This window comes from Perna viridis, chromosome 11, assembly GCF_037379345.1.
Source record: "Perna viridis isolate PV_CMFRI_1.1 ecotype Kerala chromosome 11, ASM3737934v1, whole genome shotgun sequence".
Taxonomy (NCBI): Eukaryota; Metazoa; Mollusca; class Bivalvia; order Mytilida; family Mytilidae; genus Perna; species Perna viridis.
Window position 1 is genome coordinate 35,579,678 of NC_142455.1, and position 14,064 is coordinate 35,593,741.

Sequence of the window (14,064 nt, forward strand, 5' to 3'; positions counted from 1 at the left end):
AAAAAATATCAATAAACTATTTCAGTATATGTCTCTTGTGATTTTTATATGACAAAAAAAAATGGTGGTTGTATAATGGTATGGTGCAGTTATTGTCATTTGGCATTTATTGACAATATGGATTTCGTACAATACCTACAGTATGATTGAATGGTTTGACATGCCTCCAAAGGAAGGCAAGGATTATTTTTTTGGGCATAAAACTTTAACCATTTAGGAATTTGGCGCAAAAAATGTCCAGAAATGGGCATTTCCCTGTTGTCCCTGTTGACTATTATCTGAATATAATAGAATTAAAACCTATGATTTTTCAACACTGTATACTTCTATTCCCCATACTCAGTTAAAATCCCGACTTAAAAACATTATACATCGTTGTTTTTCCAAAAAAGATGGTACACCTAGATACAAATATATAGTTCTTGGTAGAGATTCCTCATACTTTGTAAGAAATAATTCCAAATCATCTTCCAAATATACAGAGGAAGATGTTTACAAAATGCTGGAATTTTTAATCGACAACATATTTGTCCAGTGTGGTGGACGTGTTTTTCAACAAACGGTCGGCATTCCAATGGGAACAAATTGTGCTCCTTTACTAGCTGACCTATTTCTTCACTCTTATGAGGCTGACTTTATAGCTGATCTGATCAGAAAGAAAGAATATTGTTTGGCTAGATCCTTCAATCTCAGTTTCCGCTATACAGATGACGTGTTATCTTTAAACAATCCTAATTTCGGGGATTTGATACATCGCATCTACCCAAAAGAACTTGAGATAAAAGATACTACAGACACTGTGAAGTCAGCCTCATATCTTGACCTACACTTAGAAATCGATGGTAAAGGAAAACTATTGACCAAACTTTACGACAAACGTGATGACTTCATTCAGAATTGTCAACTTTCCTTTCATCTGTGGCAACATCCCTTCGGCTCCTGCGTATGGAGTGTTCATATCACAACTCATACGTTATGCCAGAGCTTGCCGAAACTACGCAGACTTTTTGTATCGCACTAGAACTCTAACAAATAGGCTTCTGGAACAGGGTTATGTTGCTACAAGATTGAAGTCGTCACTACAGAAGTTTATGGTGGTCATCATGAACTCGTGGATCGTTATGGTGTATCCATCAGCACCATGATTTATTCAACGGGTCATAGTTTTCCTTTCCTCGTTTGTCTACCCCAGACTTGACTTATGAGCAACTCGGCGGGTGTTTCTAGAAAAGCAGAGGACGCTTACCCGGTGCACCTGGTCCATGCTCCCAGTTTTTAGTGGAGTCCGAGTTGCTCATTTACTTTTGTTACTTTGTATGTATGATTTTAGTTGCTTTGTGTTCTTTGTTATGTGTGTCTGTTTTCCATGTCTGGTCTTTGTCCCTGGATTACGTTTTTTTGATTGCCGCTATAACCTTGGTTCCCTTGATTACTCTTTCAGAAAATCGACCACAATGTGCCTTTCCACAAAAAGTAGGCTGGGATTGATTTTGGAAACAAGGGACAAGAAATAATAATTTTCCTGGTTTCTGGACATTAACTTAAGCAAATGATTATGGATCTTTGAAAGCCATGAAAAGGGCCCAGAAACAAGCACTTTCTTGAAGTAAAGTTTGGCAACTTAAGTATGGATCTCTTTGAAATATAATAAACATTATCCCTCAAACGAATGACTGGGATTATTTTTTGGGGTTGTTGCCCATTTTGTTAGGAATTAGGGAAAGATAAAAGTATTTCCTTATGTCTAGACAATAACTTTAGTGACAGAGTACCACAATAAAAAGGCTTGGATTGGGGTTGTGTAATTTAAGGTAAAAACATACATTTTACTGATTTTGATGCAAAAACTATAGTGTAGAATCAACAAAACATTGATGTCAGTAAAAGTATGTGATTCTGAAGGATCAAAATAGGAAGGACAATTCAGGTAAGCAAAATAGGAAGGACAATTCAGGTACAGCAAAATAGACAGGATAATTCAGGTACACCAAAATAGGAAGGACAATTCAGGTACATCAAAATCCCAAAACATGGAAATTGGACGACCTACATTCACAATGTAGATAGCAGAAGAAACCATTACACATCAAAACTGAAGATAAGAATTATTTTTTTGAAAAAAAGTGTTTCATTGTTTCTGGAGAATGTGGAAACACATTATATGACTTGTCACTTGAGAGGGGAAAAAATGACCAAAAGAATCATGCTGTCTATCTGAAAGATGCTATGCAAAAGATATGACCACAAAAAAAAAAAGAATTGTTTTCAAGAAAGTGTATCCATTGTCTCTTTAATAGACATATTTACACTTGTGGACACCTTTGTGCAAAATAACATGTTCCCACTGTCTTCATACAGAATTCTCTGACAACTTACAGATTAAAGATGTCATTGTAAAATTACATTGTTTCTCTGGCATCAAGAGGTTATTCAGAGACAAATATGGGGTCATTTGGAGCAAAATGACAGATGTGAATTGATGTATTTAAGTTTTCATTTGGGTAAATTTAAGTAGATTTATTCTGGGATTGTAAACCTAATGGTGACCAGGATAGTGGATTTTCTTTTTTTTTCTGTAGTAGCTTCTTTGTATATACTGGTATGCTGTAATCATGTTTGAAGGAATTACCTCTTATCAGCAGCACTAGAACCAAATAATATCTAAATCCAAATTCAAAATTCAGCACCGGGAACTTCAACGAAGTGAATAAAGTGTCTCAGAAATGTATACCGGTATTTTAAGTTTTCACAAATACTTGCAGCTTAAATTTTCTATTTTTAGCACAAGTAAGCCTCAAAAATCAACTTTATATGTAAACAACAGATATTTAGTGTTCTTTTTGCAAAAAGTTATTCAATGGGCAAGTTAATTTTCAACATGCTCCTAAACTGGTAAAACTTGTCTATATGTTTAATCCTGTGTAAAATATAAATATTCTGAGCATAATAGTTTTGTAAACTGTAACTCTGGTGTATAATGTATAGAAAATGCAGCTATTTACCATTAGAAAACAATCCTCAGTAAACGTTTCTAAAATCAAGAACATATTTATAAGAACATCTGGTCATGGTTCTGTGAATAAGGCCAGACTACAAATCAGGTCTACAATTACTACATTTATTTCCATTGTTATAACCTTTGTTGTTTATCTGTACTTCTATCAAGCCTATTGTGTCAGTTTTTTTTGGTTTTTCCATTTTGTAATGTATTCACAAAATGCTCATACTGAGTTTTTACCATGAATTCTGACCCTGCATTTTTAGTTCATTTTCAATTCTTGTTCCATCAGCACCTCCTCTTTCCATATTAATCAAATATAAATGTAATTGCTCCCTAATAGACAGAAGACCAATACTTTTGATATTTATTTATTTTTTGACATGAGATAGTTGAGTGAAATGGAATCATCATCAATTCCATTCTAAATTACCATAGAAGATATCATACACTTACTTTTTGTTTGTACATCATTCAATATATTACAAATTCATATTTACAATAATGATATAGTATCTCATATTACTGTTACATCCAATGCTATCTACAAAACATTAAACAAAATGCCATTCCTTTACACTGGTAAATATGTATTATAATCTTTTAAAAAAATCTAACATTTATAACACACACAAGTCATCAACATAAAAAAAAACAACATCATGTGAAAGGTTTGTTTTCAAAAATCATGCATGGAGGTCAAATAGAATCGCTGAATATAAACACTGGAAAATGAAAATGTATTTGCTCCTTACAGAGTTGATAAGAACTTACACAATATCATTTTTCTTTTAAAGTATGGAATAAATCAGTGCTGATTTGTGCTGAATACCTACACCAAAAAGAAATGTCCAAATAGGAGTGACGTTTCCTGACTTTTTACAGAAATTGTATTGTCAAACTGTTGAGTCTTGGGAAAAGATCATTTATGAAATATTTACTATAAAAATAAGTACATATATATTATAAAAAAAGAGTATATTCAAACCAGCTTCATTTTTCCTTAACCATAATAAGCAATCTCATCCCCAAAGGTGTTAACCATCAAAAATTCTAAAGCAGGACATCTCCCTCACAAAATTTCTCGAAGCAGGAGATTTGTAGAGGTTTTGTTTTCACATGTTATTTGTTTAGCAACAGACCTATTAAATTTGAAATTAAATCCGATTTCACTGTGACAATTACTCATGACATCCTCTCCCCTGAAAAAAAAATGACAAGCGATATTTCCCTATATTGCAATGATAGTAATACTGTGCAAGTACTTTTATTCGTGGATAACCAATTTTCATGGATAAGGGGGAAACACGTTTGTGGATTTTTGAATTTGCGGTTTTGGGGTTTTCAGTATACACATAATTGGAATTAGTACTTCCAGAGTAATCTATATCACAGGTTTGTTCTGAATTTTCATGAACTATCTTGAGGCTCATGCAGAAAGCAGGATTAACATCTATGCCCCCCCCCCCCCAAAAAAAAAAAAAAAAAATGCTTAAAAAAAACAGGCTAATTAACAAACTGCACTTCGTCCAGCAAAGTAAAATTCAAATCCTAACTTTTGGCAAAATACACCATACAGAAAAACAATTTTTAAAAACTGAAACTTACTTTCACAAATATCTATACATGAGCATGAAGACAGTAATCATTTTACTGAGGAAAAGGCATCAAAACAGTATGTCCTGAGGACCTCAATATTTCTTTTTCTTGCAAATGACATTTTTTTGTTTCCATGGAAACAAAAAATTGCAAATACAAAGGTACATGTGTAGTAGTTGTACATGCAGATATTTTCAAGCATTAGAAAGTATGGTTTTAGCTTGCCAAGATGCCAAGATTTACCTGAAGATTGTCAAACTAGCTTCATAAACTTCTTACATAGATTGTCAAAATGTTTAAAGAAAAAAAAAACATGCCATTTTTTTTTATGAACAGAGTGGTCCTAAATATGCTGATTCAGTATAAGATGTGTAGTTCCTGTTAGACTTATATATTAGAAATTTCAACAACTTACTGAAGGCATTATACGATATTGACCAATTTGTACTATTTCCAGTATGTTGCACTATTTCCCTTCCTTTAAAGTTTATGTTCGTATTTTTATAATAACCTCTCCACACAAACAAAAATTGTGAACCCTCAATGCAACAATCAACCTTCACCATGCTTTCAAATGGGTGTATTGCCACACCCCTTCGAGGTCACATGACAAGGCTGACTGAAAATGAGGTAACAAGTTATCTGTACCGAGCAATAAGTGAATTAAAATCTAAAGGTAATTTTGAAATGCCAGAACGTATTAGAAAATTTCTTTATCTTACTAACAGATAACCCACACAAATATTGGAAAGTACACAGAATTAGTTTAGTATGAGTGCCATTAGGAATGACTGCCCTAGTTATTTGACAAAATCATTTAATAAGAAACTGAATTTAATTTTCAATAGCAACTTCACAAGGGAAAACAGTATGGAAACCACTTCTCATGAGAAAACAGTATGGAAATTGTTAAGTATGAAAAATGAAATACATTCTCATCCCTAGTTAGTCCCCACCCCCCCCCCCCAAAAAAAAAAAATGTTTCCTATCATACCTTTGAAAGAACTAGGGTGGGTAGGTAAGGATTAAAAAAAAAATTACATTGTGTCTATGGGAAAAACATTCTGACCTTAACAGTGCTTATAGAAAAGTGATAAAAAAAAAAAACTTAAGAAGCACTATATTTAGCTGAAAAAATAGGGTGGTGGGGTAAAAGGAAACACATTTTTTAAAAATTTGGCCTTAGTATAATTCTACGGATTCTTGCTAACAGTAATCATTCCAAGGTATGTCACACTAACACCAATGATTATCACTTGTCATTGTTACTTTACAGACTTTACTGCTCAAGTGAGAAAATCAATCTTATGATTTTTTATGGTAAAGGTAATTTTTTATAATAAATACAAAAGTTCAAGCTGCAAGCTAAAATTAAACATGAACTTAGCACATGGCATTAACATACAAGTGAATGAATGAGGTATATACTGGTATATAACTTAATACAAGCAAAGCCTGATCATATATATCCACAAAATCAATGTTGATTTATAAAATATTAAGATAATTTCGTCACAGATTTCAATTCTAGTAAATGTAAGTTATCTTAAACCTTTCTGCATAGAAATAGGCATTTCTATATATAAATAGCTTCTGTCTATTCATAATCCAACATTTGTGTAATCAGAATGTGAAACTGCCTCATTTTTTCAACATTTTCTTTTCCATACAAGACAGGGAGTTTTATTTATCTGACATTATCTCTTGGATTTTAAATACAAATGTATGATCACAAAGTCAGGTAAACACAGGCTGTTTATTGAGCTACAATGTAGTAATAACGGATAAACCTTTTTTTAATGTATTTTCCATGTGTACACATGAGTTCAACCAATGCATTTTATTTCATTTTTTTTTCAATCTTTGAATAATGTTGTTGTATATATTCCTATCTAACCCTAACCCTGAATAAACAAATTAACCTGTCCATACCTTCTCAGGACCCGTTACAACAATTTGAATGGATTTTGAACCAGCATCAATCAGAAACTGGTCTGCACCAAACAAGTCTATTTGTTTGACAGGTTCAGACAGAGTTCAGTGTACAAGGAAATGTTAAAATTCACTTTATTTTGCATACAATTAAAAAAAAATTTCTTAATACCTTTCTAAATTGGTATAATTACCCAATTTCATATCCGGCAATGTTTTCTTGGCAAAAAGTAATAAAAAAATATTTATTGATAAAAATACAATAATTTTATTTAATCATAATCTATAAATTAAACTATTCATTTTAATGACAAGAAAAAATGTACTAATTAAAGATCGATGAAAATAAAAAAAACCACATATTTCAGTTTTTCATTTTTATCCCTTTTATCAAACAATACACCCATTATGACAGTTTAAGCTGATAAAATTGGGAGTCTCCTTCACTTGGAATAAAAGTACTTCTTTAAAGGAAGTTCTGATGAAATATAATTATTTCATCTTTTAAATAAAAAGACATTTCAACCTCAACCTAATAAATACATTGTGCATGGCCTTTCATTTTTGTATATCATGTTGCTACCAAAGTTCATTGAGCAAACACATTCCTGAGCAAAAAAGATCCAACAATTTTTTTTTAAATTATGACATTTTAACACATGTGAAAAGAAAATGTGTTAACACAATATTCACATAGTACAGGTTTTTTTTTCTTTAAATAAAATGAAGAGAAGAAAATTCTATAAAACCATGATATTGACCTCAACAAGGCTTCCTACAGACATTAAATGGCTAGTTACCGAGATCACTATTATGGTTTCATATTTTTACATAAATTTAACACTGTATCAGATATGAATTATTCTAGAATGCTGGTTTTCATTAATTTAGAAATTGAGGTATCAATTGGACAATAAATATACATTCTTACTTTTCTAAAATATAACATCTGGCAATAATAGAGCATAACAGCAATATAAATGAGCACGAGCAGTATATAACAGTATCTGTAATAGTGGTTCATTAACCTGCTTGTCAACTTGTGAGAGATCTGTCAATGTTATCAATCAAGCTGTAAAAATGAATCATCATGACCTTTCCACAAAAAGCTATATTTAACAAATAAAATAAAAGGGCTAAGCAAAGTATTGAATGATTGATGAAAAAGTGATTTCATTGTAGTTGAAAATGAATACAATACTGCCGATAGAGTTACATTTTACAAGTCATAATAGTGCACTTACATTCTTGGGCCAAAAAAAAAAATTATCAACAATATGTCTGTTTCCTGCTACCCTACCTACCCTAGTTTTCTGTGCCTACATTAAACATTTTTTGGCCTGATTGGCTAAAGCACTATTCAAGTCTAGATTGTTTCCCTATTAACTCATTGTAAAATGTTTTTGAAAAATTAAATAATTTCTCTACCTACCAACCTTCTTTTTTATGGCTAGTAACAGGAAACAAAACTACATTTTTTGGCCTTACCATCATTTAACCCCCTCCCCCAATGACAGTTTAAGATCATCTAAATACACACAAAAAAACCCAAATTACAAACATTTTACTCTTCGAAACAGTTAGATTACAAATATTAAATTTGAAAAAAATAAACAAATTGTGAAATGAACAGTATGATGATTATTGCACACTTTTTACTTCATTTAGATTATTTACCTATAAGTGGATGTAGATTTTTACTTCATTCAGATTATTTCCCTATAAGTGGATGTAGATTTTTACTTCATGTAGATTATTTCCCTATAAGTGGATGTAGATTTTTACTTCATTCAGATTATTTCCCTATAAGTGGATGTAGATTTTTACTTCATGTAGATATTTCCCTATAAGTGGATGTAGATTTTTACTTCATTTAGATTATTTCCCTATAAGTGGATGAAGATTTTTACTTCAAAGTTTAAATTTTCAATACCATTAACCTCACTTCAAAATCAGTCTTTCTTAATTGACTTTACTATCATGACTTTACTCATCATTTTTTTCAGCACTGATATTAGCATTTCACTTAAAAGTACATTCATTCACAATCAAGAATTACCTTACAACAACCAGGTTCCATAAAAATATAAAGTAGTCAATATCAGATTATTTTCTTGATCTACCAGTTTGCTTGCCATTCTGTGACATGAAAATCCATGGATATTAAAGTTACACAATGAAGTTGTTCCCCATTAACACTGATAAACTAAATACTATGGATTAATAACAAATATTGCTCGAAAACAGGATAGTCTCAACAAGCAACTACATGTACAAGCTCTCAATTCAATACCAATGTAGTGAAGGAAACAATTTTATATAAACTGATGAAAGAAAAAGAAAATAACCTGTGACCTTCATATTACATGTATATACTCAGCCTTCTAGAAATTTAGAAATTTCACATGTCCATAGGGAAGCATTAACTAAAGAATTTACTTTCCAACAGTCTAATTTTCAAATTAAACAAATGCTTTTGGAAATTCCAAAGAGTAAGTGGAATATAACTGACGAAAATTTCACTTGCCCATGGTGATGGAAATGGAATCCTAGAACACTGATTATACTACTATCGGTAAATAATTCTTAATATAAGGGAAAAAAATTGTCCTTTTCCTGCTACCCTACCTACCCTTTCTTTCGTGCCTATCCTTAACATTTTATGACCATGTTAGCTTACCCACATTAAAAGTCCAGATGTTCCCCATTAACTCAGTGTAAAACGTTTTGGAAAAATAAAATAATTTCCCTACCTACCTACCTACCCTATTTTTTGTTGCTGGCAGCAGGAAACAAGACTATTATTTTTATAGGACTAACCAAACTAACTATCCACTAACACCCATTAGGGCTTCATTCATTAAATCATCATCTATTTCTGATGGCGATGGGTCTGATGATTGGTGGTCAGCATTAAACTGTGTAGCTGGAGAATGAAGAGGAGATTGTCTTAATTTATGGACAGGTGAAGTTAACTTTGCCTTCAGCAAAGGTGTGGGTCCGGTGGATACCTCAACGTTAGGTGAATTTGTTTTATTCTGAAGCGTTCTTGGCGAAAGAGTTTGACAGTCAATAACTAGTTCTGGACTACTAACTGGACTTGAGGGAGACAAAATTGGTTTTGAGGTACTTATTCGCTGTTTTTTTCGAACTATGATATTCTCAGTGTCTTCTAAATCATTGAAGTTTTGAGCCTTTGGTGTAGGCACTTTGAATATATCAGAACCTGTAGGCGCTAAATTTTCAGATGAATTTTCCTTAGATTCCGTTTCACCATTAAATTTTTTGGGATTTTGTTTAGGTGAAGGTGTCCGTGAATGTTTATGTAAGGTGGATACTTTATCACAAGTACATGTTGTACTAGCTTCTTGCTGACTATGTTTATCAGTATTCTTGGATGAACTTGATTCTTTACAGTTTGGGAGATCAGCTACCACACGATTATCATTTACTTTCATGTTTCTCTCATGAGGTGACATAGAATTTTCAGAAGCACTTTTCATGATAGAAGTAAATAAATTCCTTGAGTCATCATTTTTATTTTCCTTTCCTGATAATAATTTGGAAGGAGATTCACTAGATCTCTTAGAATTTTCACTATTTTTAGTTTTTGGACTTTCACTATTTAACTTCCCATCATCAGCCTTTACTTTCATTTGATTGTGTTGACTAGGACTTTGAGTTTTACACAACTCAACTTTTGAATTCAAATTATCACTTTTATCCACCTTACAATTCAGCACACTTTTCTCCCCATCATGAGAACTAGAAGATTTGCCCAATAAATCAATACTATCCTTCTTTGAATCAATTTGTTTACTAACATCCTCAGTAACTGGATCATGTGATGTCTGTTTTGTCAATTTGTCAATAACAGCTGTCAATGACCCCTTTCTTGGCCTCACTTTGTTACTTCCTGTCTGATTATGAGCAGATGGAACATGACTTCCTGTATCTGAAGTTGACACTGAAATAACTGGTGCAGCTGCAGAAGAAGCTATAGCGCTTGAGCTTTTTCTTATATCACTTCCAGCAGAACTTACTGATTTATCCATGGAAGTAACAACACTAGATTTTGTGGTCACGTTTGATATTACTGGAGAAACAGAAGTAGCCATTTTGCTGGAAGTGACAGAGGAAGTTGTAGTCACCATTTTAGATGAACTACTTGATGTACAAGTTACAGTGGTGACTGAACGACTGTATCCACCACTGCAGCTAGGAATCACATTGTTTGACCTTGACACAGAGGCCAGAGGATTTTGTTTCACTGAAGTTGGAGTAGTGGCTGTTTTTGTTTGAGAAGCACTTGACACAACAGGGCTTGTCACTACATTGTTTGATTTGACAGCACTTGTTGACAGTGATTTGGTCATGGCATTAGCCAGGGCAGCACTTTTGATACTACTTGCAGCAGATGAGTTATTTTTAGCACTATTATTTGATGTAGAAGTCGATTTAGAATTTGCCAAAATTGAACTAGCGATCGTTTTGTTTTCTGATGTTGGTGTCTTACTTCCACTCGAAGAGACGGCTGAGTTTGATTTTGCCATCTTTGGAATCTTAGGCAAGTTTGCAATAACACTGGAATTAGTATTGAGAAATGATAACACATCTACTGATTGGTTTTTGCTCGAAAATGGAGATGAGGTAGCTGAAGAGCTTTTATTAGATGAGTGTGAGGATTTAGAAAGATTTGAAGTATTTCGAGACCCAGCCATGGGTGAACTACTTTTCCTAGAAGAACTGTTACCATGTGAACTAGATAATTTACTACTACTTCCACTAGTTGATCCATTCCTCTCTTTCTTGCCCTCTTTACTGTCTGATTGAGAACTACGTGAAGAAGTTGAGCCACTAGATCTTTGAGACGATATTTTCCCTGCAGAAGGCAGGGATGAAGTGCTCTTACTCGATGATTTCATCCCCGGAAATGGTTTAGAAAGAGAAGTTGGAGTTGTTGCCTTCACACTAGCTGGAGGCGTAAGAGACCCACTTTTTGTAAGCGAAACAGCTCCAATTTTCCCAATTGTTGTTGATGTTGGAGTTGTAGATCCTTTTGTTGAGCTTGCAGTTGAGTATGCTGGTGGGGTTTTAGCTGAAGCAATACTAACTGATGAGCATGTTGGCATTGCTATTGGTTTCAGTTTAATGGTGGGTGTTTTGGTCATAAGTTTGGAGTCAGCCTTATTCACAGTTATGCTATTCGATGGAGATGTTCGTTGATGCACTTTATACGATTTCTGAGATGAAGAAGATGATGATTTCTTGCTTGCAGAAGAAAAGTGTTTATCATATTTATCCTTAGATTTTTTCACAGTTTCATTTTTTGTGGTCAACACTTCACGACTAGGACTTTTACCAACAGATATGCCCAAACTGCTCTTATTAATTTTCAGTTTTGGTATGGGTTTCTGATTAGTACTATTGCTATCTTCTGACACAACAGCCACAGATTTATAAATAGCAGATTCATCTAGAGATGTACTCTTATAATTTTCCATCAATTTCTTTTTCTTTTTTTCCTTCTTGTCATATTTGTCCTTTTTCCGTTTTTCCCCAGAAATGTGGTTGTACTTAGATTCCTTTTTCTTATCCTTTTCTTTACTTGGCTTACTATGATTATAGAACTTGTTTTTACCTGATATTTGTGAACATGATGGTGAGGACATCACTTTCATAGAAGGTTTATCACGTAAACTTCCAAATGATTGTAATTCATCCTCATCATCACTAGGGAATTCAAATGGTGTCGATGATTTGCTTTTGTGGATTCCAGTATTTAGCAGTTCATTTGGTAAAGAACTCTGCCGTAAACCATCAACAGTCGACAGTTTAAGTCTAATAGTTTTAACTCGACTGTCCTCCTTTTTGAATTTCATGTCCTTTTCTATCACATTATTTTCCTGTTTATCTTTGCCCATTATAAGCAAAGATCGTAAATCAGGCACAGTCTCTTCCTTTATCTCCATTTTGATACCGGAATCAAAACCTGCTGCCATATTATTATTAGAACTTTTTGTATTAAATGCAGTGCTATCACTAGACTTTTCACGATAAGGAAATGTGTCACTATCACTTAAATCCGACATTGAGCTAGATCGAACAGTTCCTAAACTTGGTTTTCTATTAGTCAAATCACCTGATGAACTGAGTGAAATGTTTGAATTCTGACGTTTAAAGGTGTAAGATGTTTCCTGTTCTTCAGTCTTAATTGATAAAAGATCCTTAAGACTCTGGTTTGCGTAGTTTGGGCTAGTCGGGTCTGTTGTCTTTTGCACCTCCCTCGACCCGCAGAGGATATCCTCTCGAGAGGTAGACGCATTATCGTTTTTTGGCACCGAGTTGTGACAATAATGGTGAGGAGATTGTGTATCTTTTGCTGGACTGGTATCTCCACTAGAAAGCAACTGAGATAACTCACTGTCCTGCCGTGGTAATTTGTTACCTATCATGCTTTCTAATTTGGCAACTTCAGATTCTCCAACAGAATCTGTCAAATCAATAACGCTTAGTTGCCTTGTTAATGTCGGGTGACCATGACTGTGTACAGAATGAGATTGTGTACTTTGATTAGATATGTCCGAAAAGTCAAATGAGCCAACATGTGTATCAAAGTCTAGATATGGCAATGATCCATTACTCTCAGCCTCTGACATCTTTGGATGCTTTGGGCTGCGTCCAGGCAAAAAATCACTCTTTGAGCTTCTCTTCCTACGTACCTGTTTTGCTTTGTGTTGTGGATTAGGTAAACTTGAAGCTAGAGTAGACAGAGTTGCAGTATCTTCTAGTAACTTTGACATTAGTGGTGCTTCGTTAGATGGAATATTCTGACTAGTCTGGACAGGTTCAGGAGTAGGGCTTGGAGAATTTCTGTCCAATAAACCAGCCAGCAATGGATTGTGAGGTTTTTCTGGTGCAGGTGGCTCAATCAAAATGCCTTCAGATGGCATTGCTTGCTGAAGTTGTCCCATTAAATTCCCTAAACCATAAGGAATATTTGGTGAATGTTGCTGCAGATTATATCGATTGTATGTCATATTGTTAATACTAGTTGGAGAAAAGTTTTTCAAGTCTAATGGAATTTTGCTAGGACTAGAATACATCTGTTCTGGTGGCCATGGTGGGGCCCTATCTGAGGGTATTGTCACCATCACAGGTTCTGGAGTAGGCTCTTTTCGGATTTCTTCTGACACTCTGTTGATTACTGAACGCAATGTCACAGGAACAGAAAGACACCTGTAAAAACAAAAACCAAAAAAATACATTTCTTTCTTTTCAAAATAACTACCAACTAAACTGTGTTGTAATTATAGTCAAAACCGACATGAAAAGTGAGTGGTTTTGTTCAGTAAGCAACAGTACACATCCTGATTTTAGATTCAACTTTTTACTATAGTTACTTTGTTATATAATTTGATTTGATGACTGATTGATTGTCTTTGAGCTTGGTACTATGACATCATAAACTGCACTCCTCATTTCTAATAATCTGAATACAATAACATTTTGGTTAGGAATCAGTTATCAATATT

The 14,064-nt window shown here is 33.6% G+C and overlaps 1 protein-coding gene across 2 annotated transcripts in view; it reads right to left on the bottom strand.

Moving 5' to 3' along the window:
* Positions 1–6,441: 6,441 nt before the first annotated feature.
* Positions 6,442–14,064, bottom strand: part of LOC148603901 (uncharacterized) — a 31,179-nt gene continuing 23,556 nt past the window's right edge. For both annotated transcript variants that reach the window (XM_088551519.1, XM_088551520.1), the window contains exon 15: positions 6,442–13,768. In XM_088551519.1, coding sequence (XP_088407645.1) covers positions 9,358–13,768 — 4,411 coding nt within the window. In that variant the 3' untranslated portion in view covers positions 6,442–9,357. The remainder of the gene's footprint in view (positions 13,769–14,064) is intronic.